The sequence below is a fragment of the Dipodomys spectabilis genome, unplaced genomic scaffold (assembly GCF_019054845.1).
Source record: "Dipodomys spectabilis isolate Male_0828 unplaced genomic scaffold, ASM1905484v1 ptg000112l, whole genome shotgun sequence".
Classification (NCBI taxonomy): Eukaryota; Metazoa; Chordata; class Mammalia; order Rodentia; family Heteromyidae; genus Dipodomys; species Dipodomys spectabilis.
In genome coordinates this window covers 2784710-2802951 of record NW_024870789.1, presented here as the reverse complement: position 1 = coordinate 2802951, position 18242 = coordinate 2784710, and the positions used below count along the sequence as shown (strand labels likewise).

At 53.0% G+C, this 18242-nt stretch overlaps 1 protein-coding gene across 4 annotated transcripts in view; it reads left to right on the top strand.

The window, feature by feature from the left end:
* Auts2 (activator of transcription and developmental regulator AUTS2) overlaps nt 1-18242 on the top strand; it is an 834018-nt gene that overhangs the window by 804198 nt on the left and 11578 nt on the right. For 2 of the 4 annotated variants that reach the window (XM_042688153.1, XM_042688151.1), the window contains 7 exons: nt 4755-5220; nt 7059-7312; nt 8242-8462; nt 9707-9751; nt 13124-13219; nt 15760-15831; nt 16968-16997. In XM_042688153.1, the coding sequence (XP_042544087.1) occupies nt 4755-5220; nt 7059-7312; nt 8242-8462; nt 9707-9751; nt 13124-13219; nt 15760-15831; nt 16968-16997 (1184 nt within the window). Of the gene's footprint in view, nt 1-4754; nt 5221-7058; nt 7313-8241; nt 8484-9706; nt 9752-13123; nt 13220-15759; nt 15832-16967; nt 16998-18242 lie in introns of all 4 variants that reach the window. The other 2 variants (XM_042688154.1, XM_042688152.1) reach the window with 2 other exon arrangements.

The following is an 18242-nucleotide window of genomic DNA, read 5'->3' as shown; positions in this document are numbered from 1 at the left end:
CGGGAAGAGGCTAGAAACAACCCCCACCCCCACCCCAAACCTGCCCTCAGTGCTCTAGCCACCAGCACAGAGACAATGTGGTTTCCTCTGTGTTGTCCTTCCTGCCTCCAGCTGCCAGTTGCCCCCAGGGCCCCTCAGGCCCTTGGGCCCTGTCTCCTTCATGTCCTCTGACCATGGCCTTGCAGGAAGCGAGGGGCAGGATTCTGTGTGGCCCTGGGTCACTCACTTTGTGGCTTGTGCTTACCCACGGACTCCCCTCCCACCCCAATAGACCACGGCCTATGTCTCCTCCTTCTTTTCCTTCTCCATGCCTGACCCACCTTGCATTGCTTCCATGGACAATAGAAAAGAGCCAAGCTGTTCTCCAGCCCAGATTGACCAGGACATGCCAGTTCTTTGTTCTGGGCCCAGAGCTGTGCAGTGGCCTCTCCTCCACATCAGGACAGGACAGGACAGTACCGGCGCTGCACCTGGAGGAGACATGTACAGCCTTAAGCATCCTCATCCATGTTTTGGGAGTCTTTGAGGGTTTTATTGTTTTGTTTTTGCACAGTATTATGATTTGAACTCAGGACCTAGCACTTCATAGGCAGAACCTCTACTTAAGTGACATTTCCAGCCTCTTTTGCTTAATTTCTCATGGAGAGTTTTGTGTTTTGCTCAGTCTGATTTTGCCATTCAATCCTTCTCAGCCTCTTGTATCCAGGATTACAGCTGTATACTGCCATGCCCAGTTTGTTCATAGAGTTAGGTCTGAAATGCTTTTTTGTCCAAGTTCTCTTCAAACTGTGATCCTTCCAGTCTGCTAAATGACTGGGGTTATGGGCAGGAGCCATTGCACACTGGGAAATGGATGCTTTTTGTGTGCATTAGGTTTCGGTGGGATACATTTGGAACTTAAGTTGAAGGATGCCCATCTTCGGTGTATGGCTTCTACTTGAATCCTAGCAAGAGTCACCCCATCCTGGAGAAAATAGTCAACCAGATGTTAGCCAGTCTGGCCTCGCTGAGAGCAACCTCCATGGCTGGCCTCCACACAGCTTTCCCAGCAGGCACTGCTGTTCTGGCTGGTGCAAGAGGTTCTTCGTTCCTCATTAAGATTTTGATCTCAGTAGTCACCCTGAGGCCCTCAGAGGCTTGTGACAGGGACCTGCGCCCAGAGCTCTGCCTCCCTGATGGTAATTAATGTTTACACGACATGACAGGCACAAAATGGAATCTCTTCCAGCCCTGCCAAACACCCTTCATGCCCTGATCTTCCACTCTCACAGTGTCTGAAAATTAATTTGCCTTGAACAAACGGTGGGTTTTCCTCCATTTATTTGTACAGTTTCAGTGACCGAGAAGAAATGTAAGACTGAATGTCACCCTTCCATTCGTTCGAGTAATTGAATCTGCTAATGGAACAAACCGGGCCCTGTTTAATGATTTGAAGAAATGGAGAAAAGGAGGGAAATACAGAGACGATGTTGGAGAGGACCAGTGTCTTCCTGCCAAACACCCTGGCCATACTCAGTTTGGAGACTTGAGCATCTTAAAACTTAGCAGGGAGTTACAGATACAGTTGAAGTAGTTCAGTAGTGTGGTGTGTTATTCAGGACACACAGCACAGTCAGCATTGGCTTACGAAGACTTTGTCTTTGAGCAGTGGGCAGTGCTCGCAACATGAAATCACTGTATCCCCAGTCACAGGAATGGGGTGTCGCCTGCCTCTAGGCTTCGCAGTACTGAATGTTTAGTGAGCGCCCCCCTTGACAGTCAAGGTCATTCTCATTTGGCCTCGATCTTCATCCAGTAGATGGGAGGGTGGTGGCTCTGAGAACGAGTAATAGAAAATAAGGGTATGTCCATTTCTTGATGATATGGATCAGACATGCACAGAGGTAAAGATCAAGGATTGAATGGATGGATGGAGAGATGGATGAATGGGGGAGGTGGCTGGATGGATGGTTACATTGGCTAACGACTCACAACCTAAGGGTTTTCTTGATGCATTTGAGACGTGGTCGGATTCAGTACAGTAATGACTTTGCGGTGAGTTAGCTGGGTCAGAGCGCTCTACAGTGGAGAGAGGTGTGGAGAGCAGAAGCAGGGGTGCAGAATTCTGTTGCTCTTCCTGCTCCTCCCTCCTGCTCTAGCAGAGCCAGTGGGCGGAGGAACCGCAGAATGTGATTGCTGGCCATGTTGGGTGCTTGTCTCAGAGTGAACATTCACCTGGCTCCAGGGTAGGATGTGGCTTTTTTGTTCTACTTTGTTTTCTTCATCCAATTTCAGTCAGTTGTCTTGGAGTGAAGGTGGAGAACATGGCGCCCTTCCTCTTTGCCTTTCCAGGAACAGTGTGTATTCATCACAAGAAGTGTCAAGTCCTGTGTCTACATGCAGGTGCACACAATAGTGTTGGGGCGCATCGCTGATGACAGGGTGCAGGTGGCCGTGTAGGCGTGGGGGTCACTGGTCTGTGCAGGCTGGCTGTGCACATGGACAGTTTTCTGTTTTGCTGGTCGTGCTATGCGTTGTTTTACACAATAGCCATTGTTGTCCAAGCCGGTCGCCCCTCATGTGAAGCATGCCCCACTGTTGTTTGGAGGAAGCACTGAGCTTTTTTCTGTGTGCAGAGAGCTGTTGCCATGACTTCCTTCCGTTGCACACGGCCCTTGGCGGTCTCCTGCGTGGTGGGAACATTGTGAGGTCTCACTGCTCCGTGAGTCCGTCTCATGCCCCAGGCCGTTTCATGGGGCAATAAATACCGCACTTTCCTTTGACTCTCGAGATGAACTATGTGGCCAGCACGCCCGCGGGCACACACAGTTCCCCAGAGTGCAAAGCCCCGGTGGACAGGAAGGGAGAGACAGTGTGGTGTGAGGTGTTCACACCGCTCTGCGCACTCTCCTGCACTCCTGATGCTTTCCCCAGCCCCCCTCCCTACCCCCGCTCTGCCCGGCAGATCAACATAGAGACTGCTCTGTTAAATAGAGCTGCTGAAAATGCAGTCCTAGTCATTTATTTCCCTTTTATGTGCCAGTATGGCTTGGCACTTTGAGATGTGAACTCGGGGCTTAGACTGTATCTTGATTTTTTTTCTCAAGGCTGGTGCTCTACCACTTGAGCCACAGCTTCACTTCTCGCTTTTTGCTAGTTAATTGGAGATAAGCATCTCAAGGACTTTCCTTCCTAGGCTGCCTTCAAACTATAATGCTCAGATCGCAGCCTCCTGAGAGTAGCTAGGATTACAGGCGTGAGCCACTGATTGGTGCCATCCTCATTTTCTTATTGTTTTATACACAGAGTTTCTCCAACTTTGTGTCTCTAATTTCAAACTTTTTGCAAAGACCCCACAGGCAGAACCTTGAGTGTCTTGTATGGATACTTCCAGAGCCTTTAAACACATAAGCAAATGTATATACTTTTCTTCCATTTCCACAGAGGGCTTGTGCATCCACTCACCCCTGGCGCCCACCCCAGTAAATGTGGTGATGTCAGAGGGCTGTGTGTCCCCCAAGGAAGCACAAAACAAACCCTATTTCCCCTTATCTACCAGCACAAAAACATGTAAGTCCAGTTTATTGATACATATATTACAGACGGTAAATTCATCCTTTTACCATGTGGACCACGCAGTATAATTTGTCATCCGTTTTTTTTGTGATGAGCATGGTGCGTTGTGATTACAAGCCCCAGTGTGCAGTGAAGACAGGGCCGTTTGCTGGTGCTGAGCTCCATCCGCCCCAGCACGTTTCAACATTTGGCAAATTCTGGGCACACTGTACAAGACAAGATGAAGTTGTGAAATGTGTCATGGTCATTGTGGGAGAAGCACTGCGAGGATGGACGGGAGATGGAAAGTCAGCAGGTGGGAAGTCAATCGACTTCCTGAGCAAATGGACAGAAGGATGTCGGGGATGAGCTGTGGAAATGTGCGGCACCCATGACTAGGGAGTCATGTGAATGCCCCCAAGTCCTCGGGTTTGAACTCAGGGCCTGAGCACTACTCTCCCCAAGTTTTTGTGCTCAAGGCTGGTACTATACCACTTGGATCACAGCTCCACTTGTGGATTTTGGTGGCGGGGGGAGGGGGGGGTTGCTTGTTAATTGGAGATAAGAGTCTCATGATGTTTTCTGCCCAGGCTGGCTTTGAACTCGATCCTCTCAGATCTCAGCTTCCTGAGTAGCTGGGAATACAGGCGTGTGCCACAAATGCCCAGCTAAGAAGTCTTTTGATCTTTGAAATCTACCCAAGAACATCTATTTTCTGTACAAGCTTGAGGAATTTGACCTCCATTCCCTGATCTCAGCAGGGACCCCACAGGGCCCAAGGGAATGCCGTAAAAGGTGGGGGTGAGCTGGGCACCTGTGGCTCACGCCTGTAATCCTAGCTCCTCAGGAGGCTGAGATCTGAGGATCGCTGTTCAAAGCCAGCCCAGAAAGGAAAATCCTTGAGACTCTTATCTCCAATAAACCACTAGAAAATCAGAAGTGGCACTGTGGCTCAAGCAGTAAAGCACTCTCCTTGAGCTGAAGAGCGCAAAGACAGTGCCTAAGCCCAGAGTTCAAGCCCCATGATCGACAAAAAAAAAAAGGCGGGGGTAGTGAAAGTGCCGTTGACTCTCTGGCCAGTATAAGCCTATGTTGGACCCTCTGGCCCCAGGTAGTGCTGGGTGTTTGTCCCAGACAGGGACAGGGTCGGCCAGCTTCCAATTTGCCTTTCTCCCGCGCCCCTGCTCACTCAGGCCTTGTCTCTGCTCTCCTCCTTGCAGACCCCGAGCTGGGAGTTGGCACATTGCCTGAGCGTGGCGGCCAGGATGCCGGGCCCATTGTCCCGAAGATATCAGGCCTAGAGAGGAGCCAGGAGAAGAGCCAGGACTGCTGCAAAGAGCCAGTCTTCGAGGCCCCGGTGCTCAAAGACTCCTGTCCTCCGGTCCCGCCAGCCCGGCCCCAGCCCCCGGCCGAGCCCTCGCTCCGGCCACCATCGCGGGACCCCAACGTGCAGCGCGCCGAGGCCACGCCCCAGCCTCCTCCTCCTGCCTCACAGCCTCCACAGGGACCCCCGGAGGCCCAGCTGCAGCCGGCCCCACAGCCTCAGGTGCCCCGGCCCCCAAGGCCCCCATCCCCTGCCCAGCTGCCACACCACAGCCTTCCAGTGGTGCCGGCCCACCCAGCCCAGAGCCTGGCCCAGCCGCTGTCCGCCTACACCAGCAGCAGCCTGAGTGTCAATAGTTTAAGGTGAGTCCCCACCCTGCTGAACCTGGTCCCATCCTCCTGCTGACCCTCATTCCTGGCCCGTGCTGACTTTCATGCCCATCCCCTGCTGATCTTCATCCCTGTCCTCCTGCTGATCTTCATCCCCACCCCCTCCTGACCCCCATCCCCACCCCTGCTGACCCTCATCCCCACCCCCTGCTGACCCTCATCCCCACCCCTGCTGACCCCATCCCCACCCCTGCTGACCCTCATCCTCACCCCCTGCTGACCCCCATCCCCACCCCTGCTGACCCTCATCCCCACCCCTGCTGACCCTCATCCCCACCCCCTGCTGACCCCCATCCCCACCCCTGCTGACCCTCATCCCCACCCCTGCTGACCCTCACCCCCACCCCTGCTGACCCTCATCCCCGCCCCCTGCTGACCCTCATCCCCACCCCTGCTGACCCTCATCCCCACCCCTGCTGACCCTCATCCCCACCCCTGCTGACCCTCATCCCCACCCCTGCTGACCCTCATCCCCACCCCTGCTGACCCCATCCCCACCCCTCCTGACCCCCATCCCCACCCCTGCTGACCCTCATCCCCACCCCTGCTGACCCTCACCCCCACCCCCTGCTGACCCCCATCCCCACCCCTGCTGACCCTCATCCCCACCCCTGCTGACCCCCATCCCCACCCCTGCTGACCCTCATCTGCACCCCCTGCTGACCCTCATCTGCACCCCTGCTGACCCCCATCCCCACCCCTGCTGACCCCATCCCCACCCCTCCTGACCCCCATCCCCACCCCTGCTGACCCTCATCCCCACCTCTGCTGACCCTCATCCCCACCCCTGCTGACCCCATCCCCACCCCCTCCTGACCCCCATCCCCACCCCTGCTGACCCCCATCCCCACCCCTGCTGACCCCATCCCCACCCCTCCTGACCCCCATCCCCACCCCTGCTGACCCTCATCCCCACCTCTGCTGACCCCCATCCCCACCCCTGCTGACCCTCATCTGCACCCCTGCTGACCCTCATCCCCACCCCTGCTGACCCTCACCCCCACCCCCTGCTGACCCTCATCCCCACCCCTGCTGACCCTCATCCCCACCCCTGCTGACCCTCATCTGCACCCCCTGCTGACCCCCATCCCCACCCCTCCTGACCCCCATCCCCACCCCTGCTGACCCCCATCCCCACCCCTGCTGACCCTCATCCCCACCCCTGCTGACCCTCATTCCCACCCCTCCTGACCCTCATCCCCACCCCTGCTGACCCTCATCCCCACCCCCTCCTGACCCTCATCCCCACCCCCTGCTGACCCTCATCCCCACCCCTGCTGACCCTCATCCCCACCCCTGCTGACCCTCATCCCCACCCCCTGCTTACCCCCATCCCCACCCCTGCTGACCCTAATCGCCCCTCGTAGCTGCGCGGGCTGAGATCCTCCTCCCAGGAGGGAGGCACTTGTAGGCCCATCTTGTCCTCCAGCTCTGCAGGTGCCCCTGAGAGAGGCACAAATGTAAAGGAAGGGGAAGGACTGGGATGTGGCTCAAGTGGTAGAGCGCTTGTCTGGCATGCAGAAGGCCCTGGGTTCAAAACCAGAGGCTGGCTTATGGGGAAAAAAAGTGGGAGGGACCTGAGGGGTTCAGATACAATCCAGACACTGGGATGTATAAACTACCAAAAAATCAGAAGTGCTGCTGTGGCTCAAGTGATAGAGCACTAGCCTTGAGCAAAAGAAGGTCAGGGATAGCACCCAGGCCCTGAGTTCAAACCCCAGGACCAGCACCTTGAGTGGCTGTAGTCAGAGAGAGGCCTCCTCCCTTCTTCTAGGCAAGCCACGCTCATGGCGCTTTTCTTCCTTTAATAGCAGCAGCAGGAGCAGCACTCCGGCGAAGACCCAGCCCGCCCCTCCGCACCTCTCCCACCACCCTCCTGCCTCCCCCTTCCCACTGTCCCTGCCCAACCACAGCCCCCTGCACAGCTTCACGCCCACCCTCCAGCCCCCCACACACCCGCATCACCCCAATATGTTTGCCCCACCCACGGCTTTGCCTCCTCCACCGCCGCTGACGTCAGGGAGCCTGCCGGTGCCCGGACACGCAGCCGGGGGCACCTACTCAGGTAGGTTGATGGGCAGGGCACCTGTTCAGGTGGGGGGGGGCACCTGCTCACCCAGATGCATGCCTTGAAGTGACAGCCCAGCTTCCCAGGCCCCTATCTTGTTTCCCCCAAGATCTTGGTAGAGGCTCTAGGTTAAGATCTGGTCTGTGCTAGGCACTGGTGGCTCAACGCCTGTAATCATAGTTACCAGGAGACTGAGAGCTGAGGATCACAGTTCAAGCCTGCTGAGGCAGGAAAGTCTGTGAGACTCGTATCTCCAATTAACCAGCGAAATGCCAAAAGTAGAGCTGTGGCTCAAATGGTAGAGCACCAGCCTTGACTGGAAAAGCCAGTTGAAACTCTGAAGCCCCAAGTGCGAGGACCAGCACTGGAACAACAGGAAGAAAAACAAAAAGGATTGGTTTTTGTGATGCGTGACCTTTCTCTGCTGGGAAGTTCTTGTGATCCTGCGTTCCCCAAATTTCAAAACCAGCCCCAGTGTTAGTTATACATGTGTCAGTCAGGCCGGAGTCACAGGGCCCTCTGGTCCTGTTCCTCCACTGGCACACTGCTGCAGGGTGGCTGGCCACTGACTCTTACGGAGGACATGGGATCCTTGTCCAATCAGCCACGCAAGCCTGGTGTCCACCGCTGACTCCTGTTTGCTCACTGAGACATCTGGCAAGAACGTGGCACACTCAGAGGCCCACGGCCTGCCCCAGCCACGCCTGGCAAGAACGTGGCACATGCAGGGTCCAAGGCTTGGGAAGCCCACTGTGGTCTCTGGGCAGCTGGTGGAGCGGCCAAAGGTGATCGATGCTCATCTCCTTTGCTTGTGTTCATCACCGGATGTCTCCGGCCAGCTCCCATCCTGCCATCATACCTCCTGTGAAGGAGATGTCCATGGTAGCCCAGGGTGCCCTCCACAGGTCCCTCCTCTTCTCTTCCAGAGCAAGACATCCTGCGGCAGGAACTGAACACACGCTTCCTGGCGTCGCAGAGTGCTGACCGTGGTGCTTCCCTGGGCCCCCCGCCCTACCTGCGGACCGAGTTCCACCAGCACCAGCACCAGCACCAGCACACCCACCAGCACACGCACCAGCACACCTTCACGCCGTTCCCCCACGCCATCCCGCCCACCGCCATCATGCCCACGCCAGCACCTCCCATGGTGCGTACCCCAGGCAGAAATGTGAGGACAAGCGGGGTGTGACGGGGGCGTGGGCAGGCTGCATGGGGAGGGCCCTGCCCCGGGGCCCCTGGCCTCACCTGGCCTGCCATGGCTCCACCCGCCCACTGTAGGGAGCTCACAGGTGGCATTGCTGTCCTGGGCATCCCGGGCACTGTCACCCCATGGTGGCACACATGTCCCTAGAGCAGTGGAGGAGAGGGGTCTGCAGGCTGTGGGAGAGGGCCCTGACCCTGTGGCCCTGGCCCCTGCAGCCAGCATGGGACTGGCGTGTGCCCCCCAGAGCCACAGGGCATATTTGTTTTATGAGTGAGAGCTGCCACGTATATCCCGAGTTAGGTACAGCCTCATCTCTAGACATGAGTATTTGTCAGATGCTTTCTTCTTAATTTTTACTATTTGAGGATATACCTGATCTTAAGGCTTTGTCAAGTTTTCCTTCTAAGTTTCTATGAAAGTGAAGCGTGGTAGTCATAGGTTTCTTCCAGCAAATGCTGTGTTCCTGCAGGCGAGCTGGGTCTGCAGCTCCACACTGACTGCACGAGGCCTGTTCCTCTGGGCTGGGTTCAGTGGTCTAAGGTCAGGACCCCCAGAAGGCAGCATTGCTCAGAGGGAGTGACAACTACCAGACTCAGGCCATGCATCGTGGCTCACCCCTGTAATCCCAGCTACTCAGGAGGCTGAGGTCTGAGGATCCAAGTTCAAAGCCATCCGGGGCAAACAAAATCAAGAGATTCTTATCCCCTGTTTGCCAGTTAAAAGCTGCAAGTAAAGCTGTGACTCAAGGGGTAGCATGCCAGGCTGGAGCAAAAGAAGGCTGAGAGAGTGCTAGGCCCACTACCAGAGAGAGAGAGAGAGAGACCCTTGTTTTCTGTTCTAAAAGGAATGGCCAGGTCACAGTGTGTCCAAGTGTAATACGTGTCAGCAGGATCTGTAGCAGAAATGAAGTTGAACTGACACAGGGAATCCTCGGACAGATCGTGCCAAGGGCTGGGTCTCGCTTCTCTGGGATGGGTGGAGACGATTGCCCATGTGTGCCCTGGGTGTGTGTCCAGGACGCAGGGGACCCCCACGGGCTGCCACGCAGTGCTGTTCTCAGCTGGAGCTCAGATTCCACTGTGTGTGGTGAAGGCCCCGGGGTGCGGTGACATCCTAGCACCCCAAAGCTTGTTCCAGGCCGGTGAGGGAATGCCGATGGAGTAACTGTTCCTTTGGTCCCTTTGCAGTTTGACAAATACCCCACCAAGGTTGACCCCTTCTACCGGCACAGTGTGAGTCTCCCCCCATGCCCTGCCTCCATGTCCATGTCACCGCACGCATGTCTGTGTCCGTACCACCCCACCCCCCGCTGGCCTCCCACCCTCCTTCTCCTCAGTGTCAGCTTCCTGCGGCTCCTGTCTGTCACTCGCTCGCTTTTGATAACCATGCAGTGTCTGCTTCAGAATCAAAAGACCCTAAGCACTTCCAAGATGCAGGGCACAGTGGGACCCTGATAGAAATCACAGTGTGTGTGTAGGGGGTGCGGGGGGGTGGATCTTTCCAGAAATGTGGGAGACTCCTGCAACTCTCACAAGAGTCTCAGATCCTAGGCCCTGAGCTGTCCACTGCGACACCGTTACACAGAGCTCCTTAGACTGAGTCCCCGCCTGAGCACAGTAGAGAGCATCTCCCACGGGGCCGGACAGCCCCTCACGTTGAAATGAGCACAAGTCTCTTCTCTCTCGAGGCATTCTTTATTTTCTTCTAAAGAAGAAAAAAAAAAAGAACTTATTTTACACAAATTTCAGACCATGTCCCAGAACTCAAATTGGTGCCAGCCTAAATTGTATGCGCAGTCCTTTCTGTGCAAGAGGCTCTCCGTGTACAGAGGCTCCTGGGTGCCTCGCTGTGAGATTTTGGTGGCAGAGCGAATACTGCATGTTTTGTCTGGGATTGTGCATGTTTCCTTCACTTGGTTTTAAAAGCAAAACCAGAGGAAAGAGCAGAGTAATAACTAGAACAATAGTGGTATCAGTGCACAGTGGTTTCAGTGTTCTTAGGCAAGAGAGTAGCTGGGAAGTCAGGACTGGAACAGGTTGCAAATCAATGAAATAGTCTGCCATAGAAGTCTACAAAGAACGAGAGGGCGACCTTAAGAGAGAGTCAGAAGCTGCGCACTATGCTCACGCCTGTAGTCACAGCCACTCAGGAGTCTGAGATCTGAGGATCACCATTCCATGGGCAGCCCAAGCAGACCACACCACAGTGAATCAGCAAAACGCTGGAAGAGGAGCTGTGGCTCAAGTGGTAGTGCTAGCCTTGAGGGGAAACACACACATACACACACACACACACACACACACACACACACACACACATACACACACACACACACACACGAGCAGGGAGCCCCGAGTTCAAGCCCCAGGTTTTTAAAAGAATTTGAAAAGTATGAACACTAAATTATACAAACAAAATCTACACACACACACCGGCCTCTCTCCAGGTCTGCTTCCCACACAGCCCCTCTATGACAGACCCACAAACCAAAGTCACTGCTACAGGAAGTTTTCTGGGTGGGTCAGATGCTCAGTGCTCCCAAGTATAGGTGGAGAGCTGGCATGGAGGCGTGGGTCTCTGGAAAGCTCATGCTTCATTCCCAACAGACCCCACATCCTCAGGGAAGGGCGATGTGGTCAGTCACAGCAGATTGTAGGAGGCCAGCAATGGAGAGAATGAAGGGGGTCAGCCAGCCAGAGTCAGAGCCCCAGCTTCTCAGAGTGGATGTAAAAGGCCCACTCGGAGACAGGGTGGGAAAAGGGTGAGCATTTTGGTATGGCACGCGCGCGTGCGTGCATGTGCGCGCATGTGTGTGTGTGTGTGTGTGTGTGTGTGTGTGTGTGATTCCTCTGCTTTCTGAAGGAACTCTGTGTGTGTGTGTGTGTGTGTGTGTGTGTGTGTGTGTGTGAGATTCCTCTGCTTTCTGAAGGAACTCTGTGTGTGTGTGTGTGTGTGTGGTGTGTGTGTGTGTGTGTGTGTGTGTGTGTGTGTGTGTGTGTGTGTGTGTGTGTGTGTGAGATTCCTCTGCTTTCTGAAGGAACTCTGGGAGTCCCTGCGTGTGATGCGTGATGGCGGGTGAAATGTGGAACACTCCAGTCTCCCCCCAGTAGGGGATTAGGGTCTTATAAAGGAGAATTAAAATGCAGTGTGCTCAAGTATCTTAAACACAATTTTAGACTTAAAAGCAGTTTTAAATGAGGGCTCTTGGCTTGCAATCGCTGTTTAAGTGGATTTAGTTCAATATCAATTAGTCTGAAAACTTCACTTCTTCGTTGAAATGAACTCTGGGGCATTAAGCAGAACACGTACTCCCAAACAAGACAGGAGGGGCCGGTGGGAGCCCTGCTGGTACCCATCACAGCAGACAGTAGACAGGGCAAAAGCTTATTAAGTTTTGTATCCTGGATGCATTTCATGACCACGAGGTGGAAAGTTTACAGAAAGTCTATAGGATGTCTCTCAGAAATAATCCAAGCAGGGCATGGTGGCTCACACCTGTAATCCTAGCTGCCCAGGAAACTGAGATCTGAAAATCCAGCTTCAAAGCAAAGCTTAGGCAGACAAAGCTTATCTCCAGTTAGCTGGCAAAAAGCTCCCTCAGAGCTGTGAATCAAGTGGAAGAGTGCTAGCTTTGAGCAAAAAATCCAAAGGGAAAGACAGTACCCAGGCTCTCAGTTCAAGCCCTAGGACTGGCACAAGTACAGGAAAATAACCTGTTTTTCAAGGAGGGAAGACGTGTGCACTGTTTGTGCAGCCTGTGTTCATTCTCTCTTCATTATATCCTTCGTTTGTGAGCCATGGCATCATACACTTCATCCCTTGCTCAGATCATCTGCCATTGAGTATTCAGAGTCTCAGGCCAGGCACGGCCGGGCGGTCAGCAGGGGCTGCTTCCTTCCCCTCCAGGTCACTTGCTGATCTGGCCACCAGGAGTCCCTTGCGTATACAAAAGCACTCTGGTACCTGTGGCCCAGGTGCCCTGTGAGTGATGTCTGCCCCGACTTCCAGTGCCCTGTGAGCTGCAGGAGTCACTGCTCCGTGGACAGCACACAGCCAGTCCCTTAGAAAAAAAAAAAAAACACCAAAGTGTCCTGTGGAACTGCCTGGCAACCCTAATGATCTTCCCTTCTCAAACTATTAAAAAACCTAAAAGCACTAATTGAGTTTTAATGGTATAAAGACTCGCTTCTTATTCTCTCCCCCCCCCCCCGTTTTTTAAATCCTTTTCTTTCTAATTAACTTGTAATTTTCTGTGCATTGTCCCCAGCCTGCTCTCCTGTTTTCCTTGTCACTGTCACGATTTTTCTGCGTGTTAGGACCCCAGCCATTTACGACTCCGTGAGATTTGCTGGTTAATAATTAGCAAAGCTCCCCGGGATGACGCCCTCACCTGGGACGCCATTTGTTGGCTGATTGATTCTGAGCTACTTTTAACTTTCTGAGTTCACCATTCATGGCACGTCTGTGTGATCGTTCCATCCGGCTTCTAATCGCCTTGCAGTGTGGCGGGGCTCCGGCGGCGGCGCTGGCTCTGTGGGTAGGGGTTGGCACGTCACTCACCTCTGGCTAAAACCATTTTCTCCCTCCTCTGTCTCTGGCCGCAGCTCTTCCATTCGTACCCACCCGCAGTGTCCGGCATCCCCCCCATGGTCACGCCCGCTGGCCCCTTCGGCTCCCTGCAGGGAGCCTTCCAGCCCAAGGTAAGACCTCGTTCGGAGGGACACGGGGTTTGCTGTCCTGTAGGGCCCATGCCAGCCTGGGGGGCCTCTTCTCTGGTCTGCACAGCAACCCATTTGCCAAAGTCAGCGTGGAAATGAGAACGATGGGCTTTCCTTCTAGTCTGTCCAGTCTGAGGAATACAGCTTTCCACCTGTCTTCATTGAGCTGAGATTTTCAATCTCCTTAAAACATTCAGACTCCAAATGTACAATGTATAACATGTAAGAGACACCTATATACATACACATATACATACTGTATATGAACTTGCATATATATGCAGTAGTGTTTTTGTGTATACATGCATTCAGATACTGTGTAGTGTGTTTATATATAGGTGTTTTATGTGGATGCAAACACATACACACATATATACTGCATATATTCTATATATTTGTGTGTATGTGTAACACATAGGGTTGGGGGCATGATTCAGTTGGTAGATCACTAGCCAATGAATGAAAAGGAAGTATAGGCATACACATGTAGATACTGTACATTATTGATGTGTGGACACATGTAGTTACTATAGATTGTGTGTTTGTATATGTATCTAATACATATATATAAAGACCATATTATATATTGATATGAATAGATGATAGATAGAGAGATAGATAGACAGACAGACAGACAGACAAACAGACAGATGGACAAGTACCATATACGTATTGGAATTGGATAAGTGTCAGGTCAAGAATTCTGTGACGCATCAAACATGCCGGCACCATGTTGTCCTTAAGGTAGCCATGATTAGCAAAGATAAACCTCAATCACACTGATTGGCATTGATTCTGTGGAACAATGGTTTTATTGATTTCTCCTCGCTGATTTTAATGAGCCAGAATTAAATCCCACATACAGCCCCATCTTGTTCCTGGTGTCTGGGAAGAGGGCAGGCTCCCTGGTCTTTGCTGGCCTGGTCTGTACACAGGGCCGGCCCTGCTGTCTGCTCCATCATCTCCTCACCCCACACCATGGCCACACTCACATCCACAAGGCTTAGCCGCTAGTTCTGGCGTCCTAGATCTGAATGACCCTTTTGCCCTCAATGACAGCTGACATCTATCTCGTACAAGCGGAGTTCTCTATAAAGGTCAGTCTTGAGGAGAGCGTGGCTCTATTTTACTTGATACCAGTGTTTTCCTGTGTATGATTTTGGGTACCTCCAGCTGTGCCAGTGTGGGGCCAGAGCGTCAGGCACAACACCCAGGGCTCTTCCAGAGCAGGAAGTGGGCGGGGGGGGGGGGGGGGGGGGGTTGGTGCAAGGCCCTGGGCTGCAGGCAAAATCTCACCAGAGAATCTCAGCCTGCAGCCCAGGTCCACACACACCACGCAGGGTGTGTGTACCCCAGCCCAAGACAAAAATGACTTCTTTACTCCTCCATGTCAGTCTACTCTTGAGGTACTCCCTTCTACCCCGGCCCCAGCCCACTAGGTAGGGACAGGTCCCTCGTGCTCCCCCAACCAGCCCAGGAGGTCATTTAATAAATTAGACTGTTTCCCTCAGTCACAATTAGCCAGCCATACAGAAAACTACATCTGGGCAGAAGAGTGTCTCTCCTGGTGTTAGAAATAGCCTTGGTAGGCCCTCCTGATTGAATATGTAGATTGCAGTTCATTAGCAGAGTTCTTCATATGTATGCTAATCAGCTCCTAACAACTCCTGCTTAATTGTTAGCTGTACAGCTGCTGATTGCTTTTCTTTCTTGCCTTCTTCCTTTTTTTTTTTCTTCCCTCCTTTTCCTCCCAAGCTTCATGCCTAAACAGGAGCTCTTCTTCCACAGGAGTTAATATTGTGTGTGTGTGTGTGTGTGTGTGTGTGTGTGTGTGTGTGTGTAGGGGACACTTGTGCAAATTGTGACTTACTAAATAAAATAACTAGTGTCATTTTTAAGTCTTTTTCCAAGCAGTCTAAAGTAGGCTTTTCGTTCTTCATTTAGCATGAAAGCTAATGTTGTTGGTGATATTTAAGAACGATATTTTGAATCGGAAAGACAAAAGCAGCATTTAATGGTAGTTCGGAGTGGACCCTAAATTAGTTTCTCTTGTCCTGTTCCTGCCACTGCTAATGGCTCATTACAGAGTGTAATTTCTGGTTATTGTCTGCCTGTTAAAATTTCGAGTTAGCTTAATGTCTATAAAAATACTCTCAGCCATTCTGATGAGAAGCACCTGATTCTGTAAATGGCAACACACACAAGCATTTCTTTGGAGGCAAGAAGAAAAGGATGAGTGCACACCCAGAGGACGGTGGCAGGGCACGTTCCACGGTCTTTTCTCAGTCCTGGGCTTTGCACGGCAGAAGAATGTTCTGGACTGCCTCTTCGCTTTAGAAGCCATGGACAGAGGGAGAAACCTCTGGAGAAAACGATGGAGTGCAGTTCAGAAGGGGCCATGCAGACAAATGAAGTTTCATGTCTCTTGGAGGGAAGCGGGGGGGGGGGGGGGGGAGAGGGGGGCAGCCCTGGCTTGCATGGCCGTGTTTCGTGCTTCTAAGTGTGGTCTCATTCCTTTGCAGACATCCAACCCCATCGACGTGGCAGCCCGGCCTGGGACCGTCCCACACACCTTGCTCCAGAAAGACCCAAGAGTATGTGCAGCCAATGGTCCCCAGTAACACCGCCCCCGCCCCCAGCCCTTACCCCGCAAATACCTGTCAGGCACAGAGCCATGTGGCCTGAGCCCACAGCCTGATCCAGGCTGCCCAGGCTGCTCTGTCATCCACGCCTGAGTCCAGACATCTCCAGTGGAAAATAACTAAAGCGTTTTTGGTTTTGTTTTTTTCTTTTTATATACTGGTCCTGGGACTTGAACTCAGAGCTTCCTGCTCTCCTTTGGCTTTTTCACTGAAGGCTGGCACTCTACCACTTGGCCCACACCTCTGTTTCCAGCTTTTTGATGGTTCATTGGAGATAGTCTCACAGACTTTTCCTCAGACCTCAGACCTCCTGAGTAGCCTGGATGACCGGCATGAACTGCTGACGCCCGCGCTGAGTGTTTTCCTTCTGGAAGTCAGGGCTCATCTCCCTTGTCTGGTGCTGGACCTGCCTGTCCGTGTGCTTCCTGTTCTTAATGTGCCCCAGGGGCCTTCACGCTCTACCGCTACGCAAAATAGCCATGGCGCTTTGGTTATGTTTGTTACTAATCGTACATAGCAAAGTTACATAATAGTTTGGATGGCTCTCTGGGTTCATCTTTATAGTATTTGGTTGCCTTTTGTGATACCTTCTTTTTTCCTGTGTGAGACTAGTCAGAAATGGATGGCCAATGCTGGGCAGAGGGCAGCATGTGTCCACGGCAGGAGGCGGGAGCTCTCCAAGCACCTGTGCGTGATGCATGGGTTATTGCAGAGAGCCTGGCTTCAGTGTGGGATACAGCTGTCTAGTGTCCCTCATGTCCAGGCCCAGTGAGGCCTCACCTGGTGCAGACAGGAAGAGTCACTGGAGATGGGGTCCCTCACAATGCCTGGCTACGGGGAGCCCAGTCCCTGATGCAGCCTGGACCAGGGCTTGTCAGTGTGATGTCCCGGGGCCTTGGGGTGGGGGAGGGGACCCTTGGCACTTTTGATAGTGTGAAAATGAGTTAATTATTCTCTAAAAGGGCTTCATTTAAAAGTAAAATTCTAACATTTTAATTTCCCCTCCTAATGAAGCACTACAAATTTGTTAATTAGAGCAATTGTTTGAGTGACAGGCGTGTAACCGAGTTGTCGTTTTCTCTTCACAGCTGACAGATCCTTTCAGGCCCATGCTGAGGGTAAGATGCAGTTTCAGACCTGTCTTTGCAGCCTCTGTTTGACTCCCAAGGGCTAAAAACACCCCTATACCGAGGAGGTCCACGGGATGTGCCCATACGGGTCACATGACTGCACAGGGCCCAAGGTGTTCTAGGAAGTCAGGCCGCTCACTGGCTTTTCCATGAATGTAACAGATGAAATTCAACCAAGTCAGACCTTCTGAGACAGACAAACCAGACCAAGATTCAGGATCCTCCTATCACAGCCTTCTGAGTGCTGGAATTACAGACATGCACTACCAGGCCCAGCTACAACTCGGTCAGATCCTGTCCTTAGCAGGTCTAGTCAGTCTGTAGGCTGATGTTAGTCTCTGTCTGGGATCTCTTTATTTGGGCAGTAGCTATTCTTTGAGTAGTAGACATAGAAAGAGATGTTGTAGCGTTGGTTCAATCACATTGTATTTAAAGCAAAGTGTTCCTGCAGTCCTGAACCTGGTGCTGATGGTAAGGGCTGGGGCAGAGATGGAGGTGAAGAAGATGGTGGGAATGGGTGACCCATACTCAGTCACAAGAGAGGAGAGCTGGCCCAGGACTCTTCCTGTCCATGCAGAAAGCAGAGGCTCCTGCCCTTGGTGATGCAGGTGGTGAGGGTGGTGCCCCTGGCAGGTGGATGCAGTTCTGTAGGTGATAAAGAGAATGCACTGTGTACCCCACCAGCGTGGATGGAGAGCTGTGCCCCAGGAGGGGGAAGCCTCCCTCCATACTTGTTCTCTCTTAGAGGAAGCCTCCCCCCTGCTTGTTCTCTCTTAGAAGTACACAGCGCCCACAGCAGGAACTGGTCCTGGGTCTTGGGGGCCTTAGCGACCTTGGACTACAATAAAAAACATCCTGAGTTTCTTGGGCCAGCAGACATCGACCTTGGGCACCCAGAGCCCAGGCCCTGCCTGCAGGCCATGGTCCTACATTAGCTCTGCTCAGTGCCTGGTTTACTGAGTAGCATTTGCCAAGTAGAGCCACCCCTGCCCAGCCTACTGGCTGGCACAGGAAGAGACAGACAGGCAGACACAGACATATACACACACAGACATACAGGCAGACACAGACAGACCAGTGAGTACACAGGGACAGACAGACTCGGACACGCACAGACACACATAGAAACACACAGACATGCACACAGTATGGTCGGGCTTGTCCCATCCCCTTACATCCTAGCCCAGGGTGGGAACTGGCTCTGTCCCCTGGCTGGTTCAGGGGGAAGCAGCA